Consider the following 19,122-nt stretch of genomic DNA (forward strand, 5'->3'; position numbering starts at 1 on the left):
AAGGCCAATTTCCATCTAATTGACCATTATCGTGTGACATTGATTGTATCTTAATCTGTTCAGCTTGCAATTTCTTGCATATTTCTAATCAAATTTTAAAAGATTATACGGTTGGAAAGAAAACAATCTTTCTAAATATGTAACTTGTATTTGCTTTGATCCATTGCATCATTTTTTTTACAAGTTAAAACAATATTTGGCACTGCTACACTATTGGGACAAAATTTCGAAAATCATGAAACTGAATTTCACATGAAAACAATGGTATCTATGTATTCCTTGTATTATTAAAATGATTATATCCAAAAATTACGAAAATTCATAAGGTAGATAATTATTTATTAAAGAAAATAAAAAATAGAATTCGATGAAAACGATTGTAAGACCTAGGAGAGTTCAAAAAGGGAAGTATTTTTCCATTTTTATTTAAACAAAATGGCCGCAATTTTTCACCTACTAACACGATTAAAGTTGTTTTTGTTTAATAATTCAGTTAAAATTCAGGTAATTTCGACTGAATAATTTGGAAGCTACTATAGTAATTTATTAGAATTGACAAAAAAATTAGTTGAAACCATTGTTTTTTTATGTGAAAACTCCATTTATCGACTACAAAATCTCGTCCCATTAGCGTAGAAACACCAAACATTTTATTCTGAACATCTGAAAATGCAAAATATAAATTTTGGGTGTTTGTGCATTATAATTAGATATAAAAAATGCATTTTAAATATATCCCTAATCTTCAAATCCTTTATTTGGGTAGTAAGTTGATGTCAGCGTAAGAAACCTCTGAGCAGAGGAATTCATACATTTTTGCTTGTATTTAAGGATTTGAAAATTCAAGCAGAGCACTACTTATATCTGATCTCATATATATATATATATATATATATATATATATATATATATATATATATATCTTAGTGTTGTTGGGATTCTCAATTGGAATTGGAAAAACCGGGACTTTGGAGGTATCGGAATCAATATCAGAAAAATTTCTGTCTATTTTCTTGAATTATTTTTTATTTGATTTTATTTAAAACAAAATTTTCCACTGCTGGTAGTAATGATAAAATAACTATTAATTTTAAACTACCAGTAAAACTAAAATATATAAATCATAGACCACAATGGCCAATAATTTGAACACTTTTGATAATTAACTGGTTTCTATTTTCATTCACAGTATTTGGATGTATGAAACTTTTTTTTTTCTTATAATAAATATTGGTTTTATGGTCATTTAAAGAGTGTATACATTTTATTGGGACACTGTGTATTAGTGTTGCTTAATTGAAATCAGAAATGGGAAAAATCAGAACTTTTGGGGGTATCGGAGAAATATGTGCCTGTTTACCAATGCCAAAAACAATTCCTTTAATTATCTGTTTTATTTGATTTTGTTTAAAACAAAATTTTCCACTGCTGGTAGTAATGGCAAAATAATAAATATGCATTGATCTTTAAACTACCAGTAAAACTAAAATCTATAGGTCACCCCCTCACAAATATGTTTTTATGCTTGAGAAACATATATGCACTTTTAATGTTTGAGAAACATATATGCACTTTTAAGATGTGTTTTTATAGTAATCAGGGGGGAAAAAAGATTTTATAGTTAAACGTTTAGAGATTTATAATGAACTGGAGTTGGTAATTGTGTCAAAATTGTGAATTTAGTATGGAATCAGGGAAAATATTGGAATCATTCCATTACTAATATATGTGTGTTTGTGTTTCAACCTTTAAAACTATATTTAAAAAGAAAAATCACTCACAAGTGTTTCATTAGAAAACTATTTTCCTAGTAAATCAATTAATCTCTTGCAATCACTGCATTAGTTTGCTTTCAAGACTCTACACTCGTCCTAATATTATTTCTGGGATCATGAAATACTGTTTTGGCGATTTAAAAATTAAATGGTGTATTAAATCATGGTTCCCCAGCAGTGTTGATCAATCACCAACTTCCTTTAAAAACAAAAACATTCTTGATATTGGATATAGTTTCTTGCACCAGATTAATTTGGTTACCCCTTGCACTTCTAGTATAAATATATATTGGGTTGGCTAAAAGTTGGTTCATTTATTGAATATCATCTTTCTTTCTTTCCTACAAAAGATCATTTTATATCCTTATTTTTTCTAATCTTGTATTTAGTGTTCTGAGTGTGTAATAAGTAGCCAGGTGACGGTGTTTGCACATTTTTGCATGTATTTCTATATAAATATATATATATATATATATATATATATATTTAAATAAGGGAGTAGTCACCAACAATGTGTATTTTTTTAACATTATTTTATTATTCCGTGTCTTGGTTTTTCATTGAGAATTATGTTTGGATCATTGTAATAATGTTTTTAAGTCATTGAAATCGTTTTTAGCGATAGCGACTACAGCCAGGTCAACGGTCTCCCTCACAAGCCCAATAAAAGAGCAATAAAAATTGAGCATGCCAATGAATAATAAACACTTACAAGCCTCCACCCCTTGGAAAAACTTCAAATTAACTACGAAAATCGCCATTTTTACATCTCCAACACATTTGAAAATAATTTCTGACGAGGACGCATCACAGACCGTCTGAAACGTGCGTAAACGATTTCAATGACTTAAAAACATTATTACAATGATCCAAACATAATTCTCAATGAAAAACCAAGACACGGAATAATAAAATAATGTGAAAAAATACACATTGTTGGTGACTACTCCCTTATTTAAATATACATCTTTCTTTCGTTGGAATTTCTTAACCCATTTTATATATATATATATATATATATATATATGGTACTTGTATATTGAAAGGATTTGAAGTGGAAGATCATGCTGAGCTCTATTGACATCTAATGCTTTTTTTAATACAGAAAAGGGAGGGGGGGAAGCTACAGAAAGATATGTGATGCATATGGGGAGAATGCTGTTACAGAATAAGTGTATGAGAAATTGGTTGTTCAATTCTGGCTGACAAAAGATGATCACCAGTGACCATTTGAAAGCCGTAGTTGAACATGATTACCATTTGACAACCAGACAAATCGTAGACATTTTCCAAATCAAGCATGGAAAATTAAGTACATAAACTTTGTTATTTTGCTAAATAATGTTTAGGTTCCTCCTTCCTATGTATATATATATATATATATGGTACTTGAACAGTTTAATCAAGACATTAAAAAATGAAAATATTGAAAAGAAGGTTATATTGAACGTATCTGTTTTAGACTGAAGATTATTGATAATTGTGTTGGAATCGGGAAAAATATTGGAATCGTCCCATCACTAATCTATAAATAGAAAAGCAAAAATGTGTGTATGTATGTATATGTTTGTATGTATGTATGTGTGTTTGTGTGTCCGCTAAAAACTTCCGACAGACAGAACAAAAATTCACAAACTTGATATCATATTGAAGCTCCATCCTTCGCACGACAAATATCGAAAAATTGGCCAAAACCGTTCATTTTTTTTCACCCTGAAATCGACAATTTTCTACAGGGGGGGGGGGGTCAATAAAAACTGTCCTCTAACGACGAGATCAGTTCTACGCATGCGTCAAATGACGTCATGACCTGATTTAGTTTAAATAGTTGAAGAACTGACTAAATTTCATGTACGTCGTGTTAGCTCAGTTGGTTAGAGCGTTGGGTCATTATCTAAATGTTTTGGGTTCAAATCGTGGTGTGAGATGTCTTTTTCTTGTTTTTCGAATTTTTAAATTTAAATATTGAACCAGTGTTATTTAAGCCATTTTTCACGTAACGTTCGTTTTTCTGTTTTTTTTTTTTTACTTCGCTTATTCTTAGGTTCTCATTAACACCCCCACCCCCGACCACACACACAAAAACACCCGGGTACCCACCGACTTTTTAAATTTTAATATCGAAACAGGCTTATTTAAGCCATTTTTCATATGTTTTTTTTTCTTTTGGTTTTTAGTTTTAACGTTCGTTTTTCTGTTTTCTTTTTTGTTTTTTTCGACTTTTACATTTAACATCGTTTGTTTGCCATACGTTAGTTTTTTTTTCCCAGTGTTTTGATTATCCCCCCCCCCGGGTACCCCCCCGCTTAATCATTTTTCTGTTTTCTTTTTTTTTTTACTTCGGATTATTCTTAGGTTTCATTAACAACCACACACACCTGCAAACACTTGGGCAACGCCGGGTACCCCCCCCCCCCGCTAGTATATATATATAAAGACACGAGAAGAAGAAGAAAAAAAAAAAAAAAAACCGCAAAATATTTTTTTGTTCAACCCAATATTTTAAAAGCAAATATATTTGTCGACAGATTAAATTTACAAAAACTTGATTCTCAAAACCAAACTTACTTCAAGTCCAAGCATTGCACATTGTTCTGGTGAACGTTTGTAATGATTCACAGTCATATTTGCATCTTTTTTTGGAGCATGAGTATAGGAAGTCAAGGAAAAAATGAATTCAATTGGCTAAAACAACAGATAATAAAAACAAAAAAAAAATAGTTTGAAACTTTCTCGTAATTACAAAAATCTATGAACTTTGAATCTATTTTTAAAAGTTTGTTCATTTGCAGAAAATGTTTTAAATATTTCAAAAACTTGCAGAGGTTATTAAAACCGTTTTTGGTTGAACCACTATAAAACCTGATACAAATCAATCTCCAAGTATAGAATCGGACGGATCGAACATTTGCATAGATGAAAGTGAAAACCTTTGTAAAAAATCCTGAAAATATTTTGTATCGTTATAAAAGTGATGATCATGTGTAACGTTGTCACTACATTTGAACCGTGGTCGTTACAGTTTAAACATCTTTCGGACCCCCATGCCATCTGGTACCGTCGAAAAGGAACAACCAAACAAAAATAAATAAATGTGACCCAGTTTTTCTTTTGGTTTTTCAAACAATGCCTGCTTCTTATCTTTTGTAACTGTTCATTTCGTCTGCCATGAGATTAACAAAACCCTGCCATCTCAACACCAGCTTAAAAGTCTCTTGCCATCAGTGAGGGGCCACCTGTCCATCTCACCTAGCTTGTGCTTTTCTTTCTGTTCCATGCCGCATGGTGCATTTTTTCCTGTTTTTTCTGACGTAAACCCGCGCACACTTGCCAATTTGCATACGTGCTCAAAACGGCTACTGCTGCTGCCTTCATCCATGCTCGTACATGCTCTGTTACACGTCTCAGAAAAATCAGACATACTAAATGCACCAATAACGAACACAATGAGGTTTTCAATTTATAGAATTCAAAAAGTATTATCTCGCATAGAGTAAAGTTAAAAATTTCCATAATTGATCATACTTAGTGTTAAGTAGAAGCAGAGGCAGAAAGGAAAAAATTGAGAAATAGTAAAATTTACTAATAAAGTTTGAAATAATGTTATTGATGAAAGAAACAGTGAATATACATCTATTATATAAAAAGTTAGTTGAATTCTCAATTTTTTTCATCAATAATTTCTGTCCTACAAAATCAATATCTATTATTATTATTATACTAAAAGTCGGAATTTGTTTGTCACTGTCTCAAATTTTAACGTTATGATGTTTCATTTCTAGTAAACTTTTCAAACTTAACTACTAACGCTGGAACAGTATATATGATGCTTCTATATTATAATAATGAAAAAAAATATTGATTTTCAAGTGAAACAAATGGTACCTACGTAATTATCAGGTCTCAAATAGTAAGATATCCAAAAATTAAAAAAAATGATAGAGTAGAAAAAATAATTATTAATGAAAAGAGAAATTTTTGAAATGAAGCGAAATCACTATATTACACTTACTAAAAAAAAAAAGAGACAAGTGACAGGGGAGATAATTAAGTTCTGTTGCTTACGTCACGTAATGAACGTTATGCAGAATGTTGGCGAAATCCTCATCTAAACTTTATTGAAAACTGTTTTTCATTAATAATTATGTTTCTACCATATCGTTTTCCATAATTTTTGGATATGTTACAATTTGCGACATGAAAATTACGAAAATACCATTTGTTTTATTTGAAATTCAATATATTTTCATTATTATAATACAGAAGCACCCCATATATTTTTATTCTGATTCTAGCTGATGGTATCCAAATCATTTTTTATTTTTAACTTTCGAAACCACTACTATGCATAATGTACAATATAATAATCAACAGATTGTTGGCTATATAATAATCAACAGAGTATTGGCTATATAATAATCAACAGAGTATTGGCTGTATAATAATCAACAGATTGTTGGCTATATAATAATCAACAGAGTATTGGCTATATAATAATCAACAGAGTATTGGCTATATAATAATCAACAGAGTATTGGCTATATAATAATCAACAGAGTATTGGCTATATAATAATTAACAGATTGTTGGCTATATAATAATAAATATGAAATTTACATGAATTAGAATATCATATTTAAGCGTATCTCATGACTGGGCAATACCAAGCGGCCTTCTAGCTTCATTCTAAATATCCATTTTATTTTGTTGATTGTTAGTCCCTGTTGTTAAGAAAAAAAAAAAAAAATGCAATTTGAGATCATCATCATCAGTAAATTTACTATTTGACATAAAATAGAATTCTGTACAATATACAACAAACTAAAAATGAAGATCATTTGTAATATGATAACGTTGAAATTATAAACTAATTTCAGAAAGATTCAAAATAAAATACACACAAAAACTATATATATTTAATTTACATTTTTAAAAAAGATGTAACTTTAATTCAAGAAACATATTTGGCATAATTTTTTTTAAAAACTTATTCAGCATTAATTAGAATTGAGCAGCAAATAAATTGATGGACTGATTAACCAACTGAATCGGCAAAATAGGCCAATGTATATCAAACCTATTATTGGTTATGAAAACGAATCAGTTGCACAACCGGATGTGGCTCACTTCGTTATTCTGGAAGTCTGCCTACAAAGGTTGGTTTGAGATAACTACCGTGCCTTTTACAACGCAAACACAACGCAGATATTGGCAGCGCCTTGATTAGCATGCGTATGGCCGTTATCACTGGGAGGGGAGAGCAATTTAATGTTCATCTTAATTCTACTAATACATATACTATTATTTTAAATTGACCATTTTTTTAATCCAAATTGAAACCTAAAACTCTGGTGTGTTGGTGTTCTTGAATAACAACTGACATTCAAAGGATATGGATTCTCGACAAAGCTGTTCCCACTCGGATCGTCCAAGACCTGAAAATATGAAAACACTTTTTAAAATCATTCAATATCATGGAAAATAAAAACCAAAGGAAAAATGATTAAACATCTTAGTATACTTTCAGTATTTGTTCATGATCATATTTGGTTTAAAACCATTGGATAGCTTTTAAAAATTGACTTCCAAAATAACCTATCTCTGGCTAAGTATTTATTATAAATTAATTTCACTGCACTTCTTGTGTACCTGATAATTAATAAAAATAAGTATTTATTATAAATTAATTTCACTGCACTTCTTGTGTACCTGATAATTAATAAAAATAAGTATTTATTATAAATTAATTTCACTGCACTTCTTGTGTACCTGATAATTAATAAAAATAAGTATTTATTATAAATTAATTTCACTGCACTTCTTGTGTACCTGATAATTAATAAAAATAAGTATTTATTATAAATTAATTTCACTGCACTTCTTGTGTACCTGATAATTAATAAAAATTCCTTAACTAACTTAACTTAACTAAAATATAAGATATTAACTTAACTTAAATATAAGATATACTTAGACTTTTAATTTTTACATTCTTCTGCATTCAATTCCATTCAGCCTCAGAAATCGTTCTCATACAAAAACGTCCTTCCGTGTAGCATGACTAATACAATGAACTCACATTTAACCGTTAAAACTGTGAATAAAAATAACTTTTCAATATTGACAACGCAACCAGAATTCATAGTGCAACCTTTTCCTCTCACTACACGCACACGACACCTTAAATATGACATTATGTGAAAGAAAATGAATAAGAATGAGCAGTCTCTCTTTTTCCTTCTCACATGTTGCTAAAAATTCTAGTGAGCAATTTTTGTTTAAGAAAAATTTAAAGTCATCCATTTTTTTCATTAGCTCACTTTAATGAGTGTTAATATGATGAAACTATTACAAATATATAGACAAATAGGACAATAATATTAGAAATGAATAATACCAAAAAATAATTTATTAATGTTTTATGATAAAATACAGCTATGCAAGTGAGGCAGCCAAATGACTGTCTTAACCAAGTAAGATCTGTGACTTACTTGTAGTTTCATTAAATACTTTTATATGCAAAATCCGATCCCGCATTTTGCTAATTCCTGCCCTCTGATGAGAAGGAGAGTATTTCTTCGAAACTCCGCGAATTAAGGACTATCCACTTATCTTGTGCTTTCTTTTTTAAAATTAAATGTTTTTTTAACTCTTTTTCAAGATGTCTTTTAACATGTTTTATTAATCATTTGTTCATATATATATATATATATATATATATATATATATATATATATATATATACACACACACATCTTTATGGGAAAATATGCTTATTCAATTATGTTTTCCCCTTTATTTATACGAATCCTTTAATTTATGTAATTACAAAACATATACAAATAAATGACAAAAGGTCTTTATTCCAAATTTCAAGATGCTGTTCATGTTATTTGCATATATATATATATATATATATATATATATATATATATATATTTATATATTGGATTTCTCTCTCTCTCTCACACACACACACGCCCACACTTTCTCTCTCTCTCTCTCTATATATATATATATATATACTTGTACTTTTTTGTAGAAAAAGAAATTCCATACAGTGCTCTATTATTAGGGAAAAAACCTTTCTCGAAATAAGAGCAATATATTTTTTGTATAATATATACAGGAATTTACATTTATATCGGTAGTCGGTACCGACGGTTTCAAGCCCGGTAGTTGAGGACTGCTCTTAATGTCCGCCTCAGGCTCTCTTCAGCCGACTCTCATCTGTCTTTAACCGGAACTATATATGCACACCATAATTTTTATTTATTTATTTATTTTATCTTTTTTTTTTTTTTTTTTTTTTTTTTTTTTTTTTTTTTTTTTTTTTTTTTTTGTGTGCATATATAGAGTTCCAGTTAAAGACAGATGAGAGTCGGCTGAAGAGAGCCTGAGGCGGACATTAAGAGCAGTCCTCAACTACCGGGCTTGAAACCGTCGGTACCGACTACCGATATTAATGTAAATTCCTGTATATATTATACAAAAAAAAAAAATATATATATATTTATACAGCATAATCACGTTGACACACCGGTTCTTGCCAGATCACCAAAGTTAAGAATGAGGCTGACTAGTATGGGTAATCATTTCAGAATTTTAAGCGCTGTATGGGCTCTCTGCTTATCTCGGCATTGTTTCCAGTTGTTCTGAACCTCCACTTGCCACTGGTATTTATTTAAAAACACAGACTCAGGATAGGTGTGGTTGGAGATTGTGCAACTCTTGCCACAAAAGTTTCACGCACAGGACCCTTACAGTCGGTATCCATAGTCTGTCAAGACTGAAAGAAACTACAATATATAAAAGCATATATATGCTTTTATATATGTATTACAGCTGTATTTTGTGTGTGACGATTAGCCATTTTGGAATATCTTTTAACAAAATGGTTATGCAACAAGTGTAGCACCAAAGAAATACATTTATATATATAAAAGCAAAAACGTGTGTATGTATGTATGTATGTGTGTTCGCTTTTTATGTATGTCTGTAAAAGGCTTTTTTCGCTGGACTTTTTGGTCGGCTCATTACTTCTTAAAACTTTTTATATCACGTCTAAATGATAATATATATGAGTTATGAACGGGGGGGGTCGCCTATTTTATTTTCCTGACTTTCACGCGCTATTTTTTCCAGATTTTTAGAGAGTCCCGTGTATCTTTCGCTTTTCAGTATAAAACAAGCAAAAACTGGCTTGCAGCCGCGTCATGTTTCAAGGCCAAACATCACGCGACTTAAGGTTCTCGCACCTGTTAATTTCATTTTATAAACGTTAAATTAAGAGGTTTTTCATTCTTCTTCTCTCGTGGGTGAGATGTCTAGGTCCCAGGTTTATTTTCCATTTTGTTTCCACCTCCATGTCAAAGGTTCGGGTTTCAAGCTTACTTTCCTACTAAAACTTCTTTTTTCTGTAACACCTCCAAACACCCGGCCAACGTTTTTTTTTAAAAAAAGGGTTGTTTTGATCACCCCCCCCCCCAACACACACACCTACAAACACCCGGGCCATGCCAGGTACCCCCCCCCCACTAGTCTATATATATAAAAGGCAAAATGTGTGTGATCATTTCGTATATGTCTTCAAAAGGCTTCTTTCGCACGCGCTCCCGGGGTTGTTACTATCGCTTAAAACTGTGTATATAGGTCCTATATTATAATATCTAGGAATTAGGAAAGCGCGTAGCGTATAGATTTATTTACGTCGATTTTTACAAAATTATTGTTATTTTGGCTTCTTGCGTGTTGATTGGGCTTTTTAGTATAAATAAAATGAAACTAAACTCAAACGGACGGGTTCGCGGCAATGCGCCGGGAACAGACGCTTACGCTGCGTGACTTGTAGTTGACCTTCTTAATTAGGTCAAATGGAAGCAGCAAAGTTAACTTTTATTACGCACGCCTGTTTTTATAGTTATAGTTACATAAATAAATTCAAACACGTCTACGCTGTATGTCGCGGTGGCCCGATGGTAACATCGCACTTTTTTTTTTTTTTTTTTTTCACACATTAATTTCCAACTCAAGGGTACGGGTTCGATTCTCATACTCACCTACCAAAACATTTTTTTATTATTATTTACCCCCCCCCCCGGAGTTTTGATTTACCACAAGACACCCGGGCATCGCCGGGTACCCCCCGCTATTCTATATATAAAAGCGAAAATGTGTGTGTGTGTGTGCATTTTTGTGTATGTCCGCCAAAGGCTTTTTTTCGCCGGGCTTCTCGATCGGCTCATTCCTTAAAACTTTTTATATGTTGTCTAAATCATAATATCTACGACTTAAGAACGGGGGTCGCGGCTATCTTTAATTTGCCCGACTTTTACCAGCTATTTTCGAGATATTTTTCAATCGCCATGACTTCAAAAAACTCATGATGGGATGGGGGGGGGGGAACTGGCTTGCAGCACAAAACTAGGTCAAACATCACGCAACTTAACTTCCTCGCACCTGTCAATTTCAATTTATAAATGTTAACTTAACATGCTTATCAATTCCTCTCCCCTCGTGGCCAAGATGGTTAGGTGTCTGGCTTTTTTTCCCTTTTCGTCGCCACCTTCGTGTCAAAGGTTCGGAGTTCAAGCCTACCTTTCTACTAAAACTTTTTTTTTCTTTTACACCTCCAAACACCCGGCCATGTTTTGATCTACCCCCCCCCCCCAAACACACACACCTCCAAACACCTGGACAACGCCGGGTACCTCCCCAGCTAGTCATATAATAAAACACATGTGATATATTGTTGTCTTGCTTATTGTGAAATTATAATATATATATATATATATATATATATATATATATATACACACAAGATTAGGCTACATTCTAATGACCAAGATTTTACTAATTTTACTGATCATTTTCTCAAAAACAAAACACTACGATATATTTTTACAGACCATTTAATTCCCAGAGGAACAGCAAACGTTCATATGCCAATCTTGCATCTGTCATCTATGTATTCTTCAGAAACCAAAAATAAGTTCTCCTTCAGAAAAAAATACAAAGCGAGGCAGTAAAAAACAGAAATCATAAAAAAACAAACTTATTTCCATTCAATGAGAGGCATAGAAATTGCTACCCAGAAAGAGCAACCATCTTGTTTTATCTTTGTCTATAAATATATATAAATATATAAGTACCCGTGCATATATACACCAGCGGAGACAGAAATAAAAAAATTTGCAATTATGCAACTAAGTTTTCTTCATATCTTGAAAAAAAAAATTTAAAAAAAAAATAAAAAAAAAAAAAACAGAAAAAAGAAAAAAGTTTTCTAAAAATAAAAAACGTTTGTGTGCGAGGAAAAATACTCACAAGTTTGAAGGGTTTTTCCACGCTAAGGAGTGCATTTAATTTCACGATAAAATCATCAATTTGTTGCGCAACTTCCGGATGCTGAATCTGCAAAAGAATGAAAATCAAAAGCTAAGTAAACACAAAATGGTAACTCAGTAAAAATGATTTTAAAACTAAAGCAAACATTTCGAGAAGTCATTATATTGGTAAAATGGCAAAGGAATGGATTCAATTTAAATCCTTCACACAATAATACATGCATACCTCCACCCAATGAATGTATACCTCCACCTCATAATACATCCAACCACCTGATACATGCATACCTACACCTAATGTATACATGCTTCCACCTAATAAATGCATACCGCAATCTAATACATACATACCTTGATCCAATTATATATACCTCCACCTAATAAATGCATACTTATACCCAATACATGTATACCTCCACCCAATAAATGCATACTTCTACCCAATACATATATACCTCCACCTAATAAATGTATACTTCTACCCAATACATGTATACCTCCACCTAATAAATGCATACTTCTACCCAATACATGTTTACCTCCACCTAATAAATGCATACTTCTACCCAATACATGTATACCTCTACCTAATAAATGCATACTTCTACCCAATACATGTATACCTCCACCTAATAAATGCATACTTCTACCCAATACATGTATACCTCCACCTAATAAATGCATACTTCTACCCAATACATATATACCTCTACCTAATAAATGTATACTTCTACCCAATACATGTATACCTCCACCTAATAAATGCATACTTCTACCCAATACATATATACCTCCACCTAATAAATGCATACTTCTCCCCAATACATATATACCTCCACCTAATAAATGTATACTTCTACCCAATACATGTATACCTCCACCTAATAAATGCATACTTCTACCCAATACATATATACCTCCACCTAATAAATGTATACTTCTACCCAATACATGTTTACCTCCACCTAATAAATGCATACTTCTACCCAATACATGTTTATCTCCACCTAATAAATGCATACTTCTACCCAATACATGTTTATCTCCACCTAATAAATGTATACTTCTACCCAATACATATATACCTCCACCTAATAAATGTATACTTCTACCCAATACATGTATACCTCCACCTAATAAATGTATACTTCTACCCAATACATATATACCTCCACCTAATAAATGTATACTTCTACCCAATACATATATACCTCCACCTAATAAATGCATACTTCTACCCAATACATGTATACCTCCACCTAATAAATGCATACTTCTACCCAATACATATATACCTCCACCTAATAAATGTATACTTCTACCCAATACATGTATACCTCCACCTAATAAATGCATACTTCTACCCAATACATACCTCCACCTAATAAATGTATACTTCTACCCAATACATGTTTACCTCCACCCAATACATGTATACCTCCACCTAATAAATGTATACTTCTACCCAATACATATATACCTCCACCTAATAAATGCATACTTCTACCCAATACATATATACCTCCACCTAATAAATGTATACTTCTACCCAATACATGTATACCTCCACCCAATACATATATACCTCCACCTAATAAATGCATACTTCTACCCAATACATGTTTACCTCCACCTAATAAATGCATACTTCTACCCAATACATGTTTACCTCCACCCAATACATGTATACCTCCACCTAATAAATGTATACTTCTACCCAATACATGTATACCTCCACCCAATACATATATACCTCCACCTAATAAATGCATACTTCTACCCAATACATGTTTACCTCCACCTAATAAATGCATACTTCTACCCAATACATGTATACCTCCACCCAATACATATATACCTCCACCTAATAAATGCATACTTCTACCCAATACATGTATACCTCCACCTAATAAATGCATACTTCTACCCAATACATGTTTACCTCCACCCAATACATGTATACCTCCACCTAATAAATGTATACTTCTACCCAATACATATATACCTCCACCTAATAAATGCATACTTCTACCCAATACATATATACCTCCACCTAATAAATGTATACTTCTACCCAATACATGTATACCTCCACCTAATAAATGCATACTTCTACCCAATACATATATACCTCCACCTAATAAATGAATACTTCTACCCAATACATATATACCTCCACCTTATAAATGTATACTTCTACCCAATACATGTATACCTCCTCCCAATACATATATACCTCCACCTAATAAATGCATACTTCTATCCAATACATGTTTACCTCCACCCAATACATGTATACCTCCACCTAATAAATGTATACCTCTACCCAATACTTGTTTACCTCCACCCAATACATATATACCTCCACCTAATAAATGCATACTTCTACCCAATACATGTTTACCTCCACCCAATACATATATACCTCCACCTAATAAATGTATACTTCTACCCAATACATGTTTACCTCCACCCAATACATGTATACCTCCACCTAATAAATGTATACTTCTACCCAATACATATATACCTCCACCTAATAAATGCATACTTCTACCCAATACATATATACCTCCACCTAATAAATGTATACTTCTACCCAATACATGTATACCTCCACCCAATACATATATACCTCCACCTAATAAATGCATACTTCTACCCAATACATGTTTACCTCCACCCAATACATGTATACCTCCACCTAATAAATGCATACTTCTACCCAATACATGTTTACCTCCACCCAATACATGTATACCTCCACCTAATAAATGTATACTTCTACCCAATACATATATACCTCCACCTAATAAATGTATACTTCTACCCAATACATGTATACCTCCACCTAATAAATGTATACTTCTACCCAATACATGTATACCTCCACCTAATAAATGTATACTTCTACCCAATACATGTATACCTCCACCTAATAAATGCATACTTCTACCCAATACATATATACCTCCACCTAATAAATGCATACTTCTACCCAATACATGTTTACCTCCACCTAATAAATGCATACTTCTACCCAATACATATATACCTCCACCTAATAAATGTATACTTCTACCCAATACATATATACCTCCACCTAATAAATGTATACTTCTACCCAATACATGTATACCTCCACCTAATAAATGCATACTTCTACCCAATACATATATACCTCCACCTAATAAATGCATACTTCTACCCAATACATATATACCTCCACCTAATAAATGTATACTTCTACCCAATACATGTATACCTCCACCTAATAAATGCATACTTCTACCCAATACATGTTTACCTCCACCTAATAAATGTATACTTCTACCCAATACATATATACCTCCACCTAATAAATGTATACTTCTACCCAATACATGTATACCTCCACCGTATAAATGCATACTTCTACCCAATACATATATACCTCCACCTAATAAATGTATACTTCTACCCAATACATGTATACCTCCACCTAATAAATGCATACTTCTACCCAATACATGTTTACCTCCACCTAATAAATGTATACTTCTACCCAATACATATATACCTCCACCTAATAAATGTATACTTCTACCCAATACATGTATACCTCCACCGTATAAATGCATACTTCTACCCAATACATATATACCTCCACCTAATAAATGCATACTTCTACCCAATACATATATACCTCCACCTAATAAATGTATACTTCTACCCAATACATGTATACCTCCACCTAATAAATGCATACTTCTACCCAATACATGTTTACCTCCACCTAATAAATGCATACTTCTACCCAATACATGTTTACCTCCACCTAATAAATGTATACTTCTACCCAATACACATATACCTCCACCTAATAAATGTATACCTCTACCCAATACATGTATACCTCCACCTAATAAATGCATACTTCTACCTAATACATATATACCTCCACCTAATAAATGCATACTTCTACCCAATACATATATACCTCCACCTAATAAATGTATACTTCTACCCAATACATGTATACCTCCACCTAATAAATGCATACTTCTACCCAATACATGTTTACCTCCACCTAATAAATGTATACTTCTACCCAATACATATATACCTCCACCTAATAAATGTATACTTCTACCCAATACATGTATACCTCCACCTAATAAATGTATACTTCTACCCAATACATGTTTACCTCCACCTAATAAATGCATACTTCTACCCAATACATGTTTACCTCCACCTAATAAATGTATACTTCTACCCAATACATATATACCTCCACCTAATAAATGCATACTTCTACCCAATACATATATACCTCCACCTAATAAATGCATACTTCTACCCAATACATGTATACCTCTACCTAATAAATGTATACTTCTACCCAATACATGTATACCTCCACCTAATAAATGCATACTTCTACCCAATACATGTTGACCTCCACCTAATAAATGCATACTTCTACCCAATACATGTTTACCTCCACCTAATAAATGTATACTTCTACCCAATACATGTATACTTCTACCCAATACATGTATACCTCCACCTAATAAATGCATACTTCTACCCAATACATATATACCTCCACCTAATAAATGCATACTTCTACCCAATACATGTATACCTCTACCTAATAAATGTATACTTCTACCCAATACATGTATACCTCCACCTAATAAATGCATACTTCTACCCAATACATGTTGACCTCCACCTAATAAATGCATACTTCTACCCAATACATGTTTACCTCCACCTAATAAATGTATACTTCTACCCAATACATGTATACTTCTACCCAATACATATATACCTCCACCTAATAAATGCATACTTCTACCCAATACATGTTTACCTCCACCTAATAAATGCATACTTCTACCCAATACATATATACCTCCACCTAATAAATGCATACTTCTACCCAATACATGTTTACCTCCACCTAATAAATGCATACTTCTACCCAATACATATATACCTCCACCTAATAAATGCATACTTCTACCCAATACATGTATACCTCCACCTAATAAATGTATACTTCTACCCAATACATGTATATCTCCACCTAATAAATGCATACTTCTACCCAATACATGTTTACCTCCACCTAATAAATGTATACTTCTACCCAATACATATGTACCTCCACCTAATAAATGTATACTTCTACCCAATACATGTATACCTCCACCTAATAAATGCATACTTCTACCCAATACATATATACCTCCACCTAATAAATGTATACTTCTACCCAATACATATATACCTCCACCTAATAAATGCATACTTCTACCCAATACATATATACCTCCACCTAATAAATGTATACTTCTACCCAATACATGTTTACCTCCACCTAATAAATGCATACTTCTACCCAATACATATATACCTCCACCTAATAAATGCATACTTCTACCCAATACATGTATACCTCCACCTAATAAATGTATACTTCTACCCAATACATGTATATCTCCACCTAATAAATGCATACTTCTACCCAATACATGTTTACCTCCACCTAATAAATGTATACTTCTACCCAATACATATGTACCTCCACCTAATAAATGCATACTTCTACCCAATACATGTATACCTCCACCTAATAAATGTATACTTCTACCCAATACATGTATATCTCCACCTAATAAATGCATACTTCTACCCAATACATGTTTACCTCCACCTAATAAATGTATACTTCTACCCAATACATATGTACCTCCACCTAATAAATGTATACTTCTACCCAATACATGTATACCTCCACCTAATAAATGCATACTTCTACCCAATACATATATACCTCCACCTAATAAATGCATACTTCTACCCAATACATATATACCTCCACCTAATAAATGTATACTTCTACCCAATACATGTATACCTCCACCTAATAAATGCATACTTCTACCCAATACATGTTTACCTCCACCTAATAAATGCATACTTCTACCCAATACATGTTTACCTCCACCTAATAAATGTATACTTCTACCCAATACATATATACCTCCACCTAATAAATGTATACTTCTACCCAATACATGTATACCTCCACCTAATAAATGCATACTTCTACCCAATACATATATACCTCCACCTAATAAATGCATACTTCTACCCAATACATATATACCTCCACCTAATAAATGTATACTTCTACCCAATACATGTATACCTCCACCTAATAAATGCATACTTCTACCCAATACATGTTTACCTCCACCTAATAAATGTATACTTCTACCCAATACATATATACCTCCACCTAATAAATGTATACTTCTACCCAATACATGTATACCTCCACCTAATAAATGCATACTTCTACCAAATACATGTTTACCTCCACCTAATAAATGCATACTTCTACCCAATACATGTTTACCTCCACCTAATAAATGCATACTTCTACTCAATACATGTTTACCTCCACCTAATAAATGTATACTTCTACCCAATACATATATACCTCCACCTAATAAATGTATACTTCTACCCAATACATGTATACCTCCACCTAATAAATGCATACTTCTACCCAATACATATATACCTCAACCTAATAAATGCATACTTCTACCCAATACATGTTTACCTCCACCTAATAAATGTATACTTCTACCCAATACATGTTTACCTCCACCTAATAAATGTATACTTCTACCCAATACATGTTTACCTCCACCTAATAAATGCATACTTCTACCCAATACATGTATACCTCAACCTAATAAATGTATACTTCTACCCAATACATGTTTACCTCCACCTAATAAATGCATACTTCTACCCAATACATGTATACCTCAACCTAATAAATGTATACTTCTACCCAATACATATATACCTCTACCTAATAAATGTATACTTCTACCCAATACATGTATACCTCCACCTAATAAATGCATACTTCTACCCAATACATGTTTACCTCCACCTAATAAATGCATACTTCTACCCAATACATGTTT

The 19,122-nt window shown here is 32.3% G+C and overlaps 1 protein-coding gene across 1 annotated transcript in view; it reads right to left on the reverse strand.

Annotated features, from left to right (window-relative positions):
• Nucleotides 1-19,122, reverse strand: part of LOC145249029 (zinc finger protein ZPR1-like) — a 79,398-nt gene that overhangs the window by 24,810 nt on the left and 35,466 nt on the right. Inside the window, exons 6-8 of the mRNA XM_080110887.1 lie at nt 12,102-12,188; nt 7,170-7,210; nt 4,344-4,425 (exon numbers count right to left, since the gene is read on the reverse strand). Coding sequence (XP_079967013.1) covers nt 4,344-4,425; nt 7,170-7,210; nt 12,102-12,188 — 210 coding nt within the window. The remainder of the gene's footprint in view (nt 1-4,343; nt 4,426-7,169; nt 7,211-12,101; nt 12,189-19,122) is intronic.

The sequence above is a fragment of the Euprymna scolopes genome, chromosome 27 (assembly GCF_053919585.1).
Source record: "Euprymna scolopes isolate OS-2025 chromosome 27, ASM5391958v1, whole genome shotgun sequence".
NCBI classification, from domain to species: domain Eukaryota; kingdom Metazoa; phylum Mollusca; class Cephalopoda; order Sepiida; family Sepiolidae; genus Euprymna; species Euprymna scolopes.